Source organism: Lynx rufus, unplaced genomic scaffold, assembly GCF_022079265.1.
Source record: "Lynx rufus isolate CCGP_SWC_20201006 ecotype Redwood Valley unplaced genomic scaffold, mLynRuf1.p SCAF_10, whole genome shotgun sequence".
In the NCBI taxonomy this organism is placed as follows: domain Eukaryota; kingdom Metazoa; phylum Chordata; class Mammalia; order Carnivora; family Felidae; genus Lynx; species Lynx rufus.
In genome coordinates this window covers 82,038,710-82,045,802 of record NW_025814824.1, presented here as the reverse complement: position 1 = coordinate 82,045,802, position 7,093 = coordinate 82,038,710, and the positions used below count along the sequence as shown (strand labels likewise).

Here is a 7,093-nt window from a genome sequence, read left to right as displayed (position 1 = left end):
GGGTGCTTAGCTAATAGTTTGCAGCTTTCTCTGCTTCTTAACCTCTGCATGTAGCATGTATGGCTACAAATTTTCCCTAAATATTGTAAGTGCTTCCCACATGCTCCCAAATACAACATGTTGGTTTTTGTTTGCACGTATTTTTATTTATTTATTTATTTATTTATTTATTTATTTATTTATTTATTTATTTTTCAATATATGAAATTTATTGTCAAATTGGTTTCCATACAACACCAGTGCTCATCCCAGAAGGTGCCCTCCTCAATACCCATCACCCACCCTCCCCTCCCTCCCACCCCCCATCAACCCTCAGTTTGTTCTCAGTTTTTAAGAGTCTCTTATGCTTTGGCTCTCTCCCACTCTAACCTCTTTTTTTTTTTTCCTTCCCCTCCCCCATGGGTTTCTGTTAAGTTTCTCAGGATCCACATAAGAGTGAAACCATATGGGATCTGTCTTTCTCTGTATGGCTTATTTCACTTAGCATAACACTCTCCAGTTCCATCCATGTTGCTACAAAGGGCCATATTTCATTCTTTCTCATTGCCACGTAGTACTCCATTGTGTTTATAAACCACAATTTCTTTATCCATTCATCAGTTGATGGACATTTAGGCTCTTTCCATAATTTGGCTATTGTTGAGAGTGCTGCTATAAACATTGGGGTACAAGTGCCCCTATGCATCAGTACTCCTGTATCCCTTGGGTAAATTCCTAGCAGTGCTATTGCTGGGTCATAGGGTAGGTCTATTTTTAATTTTCTGAGGAACCTCCACACTGCTTTCCAGAGTGGCTGCACCAATTTGCATTCCCACCAACAGAGTTTGCACGTATTTTTAAATATCCATCACTTTTTATATTTTACTACTAGATTATTTCTAAGTATGCTCCTCAATTCCTAATTATACGGGGAGTAGTCAGGTTATCTTTTTGTTGCTGATGTTTAGTTTAGTTGCATTTGTGGTTTCTATGATTTCGGTCCTTTGAAATTTGGAGATTTGCTTTATGGCTTAGCTATGGTCAAGTTTTTAAAATATTCCTTGTATACATGAAAAGAATGTGTTCTCCACAAGTATGGGACACAGTGTTTTATACATGTGCATTAGGTTAATATTGTTAATTGTGTTTTCCAAACCTTTCATACATTTACTGATCTCTTTTTGCCTACTTGTTCTATCAATTATTAAGAGAAGTATATTAAAATCTTCCACTAAGTGTGTTTTTGTCTAGTTCTCTTTGTTCTATCAATTTAAAATGCCTATTTATAGCAATTGTTTTGCTAAAACATTTTAGAACAGTTATATCTTCCTGGTGAGTGAAAGATCTCAGGCTTATAGCATGAACCTTGTATCTGTAATAATGCTCTTTGTCTTAAAGTCTAGTTGTTTGATAATGATATAGCTACATATATTTTTTTATAGTGTATGTATTTTCAACTTTATATTTTCTTTTTTTAAAATTAAAAAAAAATCTAAGTAAACTCTACTCCACAGATGGGACTCAAACTCACAACCCCAAGAACAAGAGTCACATACTCTACCAACTGAGCCAATCAGGTGCCCAACTTTCTGTTTTCAATCTTTATGCATTTTTAAGTTTTCAAGTAAATATTTAATTGAGGAATTATTGAAGTATACAGAAAAGTGTACAACACAATAAATGTATGGGTTGATTAATTTTTCCAAAATGCACACACGCACTGAGCCAGCCCTTAGGTCATGAAACAGAACCTGAACAGTAGCCCGGAAACCTCTTGGGTGTCCTTTATTATTATTCTTTTTTAAAGTCTGTTTATTTATTTATTTATTTATTTATTTATTTATTTATTTATGAGAGGGAGGGAGAGAGAGAGAGAGAGTGAATGAGTGGGTAGGGGTAGAGAGAGAGGGAAAGAGAGAGGATCCCAAGCAGGGATTCTCACTGACAGTGGGGGGCCCAGTGGGGGGCTTGAACTTACAAACTGGGAGATCACAACCTGAGCCAAACTCACATGATTAATGGAGTGAGCCACCTGCATGCCCCTTTGGGTGTCCTTTAAATTATCAGTCTTCTTCCTCCTTCCCAAACAACTCAAGTTTTAACTACATTGATTAGTTTTGCCTGCTTTTAAGCTTTACACATAAGGAAGCTTCCAGTGTGTACTTTTTTGTCTCAGATTAATCTTACCCAACACTATGCGAGATGTGTCCATATATTTACATTTAACAGTATTTTATTCATTTTCATTGCTATGTGCCCTCATTAATATCCTAGAATTTATTAGCTGATGTTACCATTGATGGATTTTTGAGTTGTTTCCAGCTTCTGGCTATGACAACACTGCTATGAACATTTTTGTACTTGCCTTTTGATTCCTCTTGGGTATATTGTTACAAATGAAGTTTCTGGCTCATAGGATAATACATACGTCAACTTTAGTAGATACTGTGAGATAATTCTGTTGTACAAATTTACACTTTCACTAGCAATGTCTGAAAAATATGACTGCTGCCTATCCTGCCATTACTTGTCATTTGTCTGTGTTTCAATTGTAGTCGTTCTGGTAGCTGTTTGCTGGTATTGCACTGTGGCTTTAATGGGAATTTCCCTGATGACTGGTTATATCGAGAACCTTTTTATATTGATTGACCCTCCATCTGTACATTTTTTTTGGTGGCACATCTAGTCTAGCCTTTTGTCCATTTCTTTATGAGCTGCTTTTTTATGTATATAGATTTGGGGAATTGAGCTTTGAGTTAGAAAGACCTACTTGCCACACTCTGTGTTCAGCTAAGGTCTCGTGCTTGGAGTTGTCTGTGAAGTTGGCACCCAGTCTTGATTGGGTGGTAGATACCATCCAAAAGGAGTTATTGTAGTGCTCTGGTAGGTCCCAATTGAGATTCGAGAACTACTGGGTGGGGCTCTGAATACATTCTGTGTTTGTTTCTGCATTTCCTGCCATGGTGGGTCTGCTTTTATATTTGCTGTCCTTGGTGACCAGGAAGAAAATACTCACCACTGACCTAGCTTTGCTGCAGTATTTGACATATCTGGATGTTTCAGACTCTGTCATTCTATACAGGAAGGACTGAACATTGGTTAATCAACTAATCAACTAACAACTAACAATCAACCAAAAATGGTCCTGCCTGAATAGTTTAACTCCTAAATGTCTCAACAGCTTTAATAAGAAAATGCAAATTACTGGAGCGATCCCTCCCTCCTGATCTCTGTGGCAACAGGACCAGCTACAGGTTGGAGAGGAGGGGGGGTCTTTGTTGGCCTGGAGAAAGAGAAGGCACCACAGAGAGGAAAAGCCATGGGGAAAGACGCTGGGGTGGAATGAACCAGGTGTATGTGAGAGAACTAAGCTAAGAGACATTCAGCATTTCTATGTGTTAATAATTGTGTGAAACAAACAACCAAAACCCCAAATCAAAAGAAAAAAAGGAGGGGGAAACTCTTACAGAAAGCAAGAGGAATATGTTCAGAAAGAACTTCTTGAACTATTTGATTTCTTTCTAAATAATATGTAAAAATCATGTACCATGAGAATATGAGAGAAAGTGTGACTATTCATATGAACTCTGCACAGAGAATATTTTTCTATTATGTCTCCAAAAGAAGAGCCACCAAGAGGGAAAACTGTCATATGATAATACACAAATTCAAAGTTTGTTTACATAAAAAAGGTCATGAAATTTTAAAAGATGAAGAATTAACTGGGAATATCAGAAAATCAAAGTAGACAAGGGTATAACATTACAAAATTGTTTTTTTACGTTTATTTATTTTTGAGAGAGCATGAGCAGGAGAGGGGCAAAGAAAGAGGGAGACACAGAATTCAAAGTAGGCTCCGGGTTCTGAGCTGTCACGGGGCTCAAACCCTCGAACCATGAGTTCATGACCTGGGCTGAAGTCGGATGCTTAACTGACTGAGCCACCCCGGTGCCCCGAGTATAACATTTTTAATATACAAAAAGATACTCTACTGAGACTGTTAGATTCTCATAAGGGAAACTCACTGCTCCCTGCCCCAGCCATCCCAAGTACTATCTAACCAGTGAGTGGCACCTTCTCTCCCAGGGAAACACATCTACCTGTGCTCCCCTCTTCTGGGGCTGACAGAGTTCTCATGGATGAAGAACATATCCTGTTCTGCTCTACCCAGCTTTCCTGTTAATTTCTCTCCCATTTACACCATACCTATATTTATATGATTACCTTCCTCCCCAAATAAGCTTCCTTTCCTCAGAGTTTTTCTCAGGAAAGGAGCAATCATATTGCCTAATGTTCCCTCAGTATTACTGCACACACACACAAAAAGATATATGGAAGTCAAAGGGAGACAACTCATGTTATAAGTTAAGTAAAAAAAGAATGTATATTGTACATACAGCATTTCCTCATAAAAGCAGAAACAAGATCATTTTGAAAAAGAAAGTAATGATGTACAATATTAGTATTGGTGGGTTTTAAATGAAGGGATGGTGGGTGATTTCTTCTTTTCTCCTACTACTTTATGTTTTATATTCTTATTATAGTGTTTATTGCAAAAAACATATTCTTTTGCTTGGAGGGAAACAAAATAAATTAGAGATTAAAAACTAAGGAATTGGGGTGCCTGGGTGGCTCAGTTGATTAAGTGTTTGACTCCTGATTTTGGCTTGGGTCATGATCTCATGGTTCCTAGGTTCAAGCCCCCCATCAGGCTCTGCCCAGTCAGAGGCATTCTTTCTCCCTCTCTCTCTCTTTGCCTCCTCTCTCTGCCCCTCCCCAGCTCCGTCATTCATGTGCACGTGCTCTCTCTCAAATAAATAAACATTAAAAAACCCCAAAGAATCACGAACTTGTCCCATTAAATAATAACCACTCACTGTCAGAGTCTTAAATCCAGTCTCCGTTGTGTGATTTGGGGCCAGGCTTCTGATGTATCTGTGCCTAGTTTCTTCTCTTAGAATTATTCTTGTCCTCTTAGTCCCAGCAAATTCTTTCTCTGCTTCTTTGAGATGTAAATCTTTGAAAAACCTCTTGCCAGTTTTACAACTCGGGAATGTCCCAACTCAATAGATGGGAGCCATGCCTTTGAAATGCAATGAACAAGAAAGGAAGCCACCATTTCCCCCTCTTTGTGAGAGGGTAGAATCCTCCCTCCTGTGGACAAAGCTTGTTTGAAGTTACAAATCTACCTCTTATCATAGAGGTGTGAGAGGTTTGTTTTTCCTTAGGGTGAAAACAGTTAGGAAACACAGGTGGCCTGTGTTTTTTCACTCACCCCAGAATTTAGGAATACTCTCATCATTTATCCCAGCAGACTTGGGTTCAGAGTGAGCTCCGCTTTCTCCCCCTATTGCAAGAGCCTTGAATAAAGTCTTCCCTGCCTGTTTAACTTTGTCGGTGCCATTTCTGCTTTGAAACCCTGCAGGAATTGATGGCCGCTCCCTGTCTCCAGGCAGGAGTGCTGTCCTTGGCCCCTTGGTTCTATTCCCCTCCTGTCAGGTCAGGTATCATTTGTTCCTTAACCTGCTTGTGATGCTGAGCATTAATCCTACCTTAGACTTGAGCTTCTCAAAATTGTAATAGAGAAGTCCAATGAGGAAGGAATTCCAAAAAGCCTGGTCTTCTTTTCTGGTCTCTTTATGGGATGGAACATCTTCCCCAGACAAGGAGTTTCCATAAAGCCCTCTTCATGTCCCTGTTCCTCAGGCTGTAGATAAAGGGGTTCAGCATGGGGGTGACCATTGTGTATACCACAGATGCCACCATACCTGTGTCTGCTGAATAGGAGGAAGAAGGCTGGAAATACACCAGAAAGACAGTTCCATAGAAGAGAATGACCACTGTAAGGTGAGAGCCACAGGTCGAGAAGACCTTGTGCTTCCCCTCAGCAGAGGGGACCCTGAGGATGGTGTGGATGATGTGGGCATAAGAGACCAGGACACAGGTGAGAGGGACCACACCTGAGAGGGCTGCTTCAGCAAACATCATGACCTGAAAGATCTGGGTGTCTGAACAGGCAAGTTTGAGGAGAGGGAGAAGATCACAGAAAAAGTGTGGGATGGCATGAGAGGCACAGAAGGAGAACTGAGACATGAGGAGGGTGAGCGAGGAGGCCAGGAGGTGGGAGCAGAGCCAGGATGCGGCGACCAGCAGCAGGCAGCGCTGGGGACACATGATCGTGGTGTAGTGGAGAGGAAGGCAGATGGCCACGTAGCGGTCATATGCCATCACGGCCAGCAGGAAGTCATCCAGTAGAGCCAACGCCATGAAGAAGTACATCTGCACAAGGCACCCAGTGTAGATGATTGCATGGTGCTGTGTCAGGATGTTCGCCAGCACTTTGGGGACAATGGTGCAGGTGAAGCAGGTATCGACGAAGGACAGGTTGGCCAGGAAGAAGTACATGGGGGTGTGGAGGTGCTGGTCAGAAACTATGGCCATGATGATGAGCAGGTTCCCCAACACGGTGACCAGGTACATGCCCAGGAAGAGTCCGAACAGGAGAGGCTGCCGCTCAGGGTGTGCAGAGAAGCCCAGAAGCAGGAAGTCAGAGACGCTGGTTTGGTTTCTGATTTCCTTCAAGGAGAGAAATTGGAGGAGAATCTTGTTTAAATAAAATTAGCTCTGACTAGTACAGGCTGAGTACAGACCGAGGGGACTAAGAGGGAAGTGTGCTTATTGTTGCCTAGGTGCTATGTGAACGTCACAGGTGGGGCTTGGGGAAGGGTGGTCTGAAGACCATTCTCTTCAGTGACTTCAGAGAGGACCACCAGGGACATGAAGGGCACCAGAGAAGGTGATCAGAAGAGCCAGAAATCGATTGGCAGATACAGGTATAGGATAGAGAGGAAAAAAGCAAAAGGAGAAGCCAAATTGCTACGCGTGTGTGTGTGTCCGCGCGTGTGTGTGCGTACGCAAGCATGCTTACAAGGGGCCTTAGGTGGACTGTTCATTCTCCATCCATATGCCTCAGTTCTTACCTGGACATGCTGGCCAGCCTCAGTCTCTGACACTTCCAGGAAGGAGATTGGGTTTGCTCTCCCACTGACTCTTTGAGAAGACATGGCTAGAGTCACTGAGCCCTTCCCTGTCTGTAGGAACAGCACGGACTGGA

The 7,093-nt window shown here is 41.7% G+C and overlaps 1 protein-coding gene across 1 annotated transcript; it reads right to left on the bottom strand.

Moving 5' to 3' along the window:
* Positions 1-5,616: 5,616 nt before the first annotated feature.
* Positions 5,617-7,043, bottom strand: LOC124524696 (olfactory receptor 1G1-like). The gene is made up of 2 exons (XM_047097083.1): positions 6,960-7,043; positions 5,617-6,555 (listed from the first exon to the last, which is right to left on the bottom strand). Exons 1-2 carry the CDS (start codon positions 7,041-7,043, stop codon positions 5,617-5,619), a joined length of 1,023 nt encoding a protein of 340 aa, XP_046953039.1.
* Between the last annotated feature and the right edge of the window lie 50 nt (positions 7,044-7,093).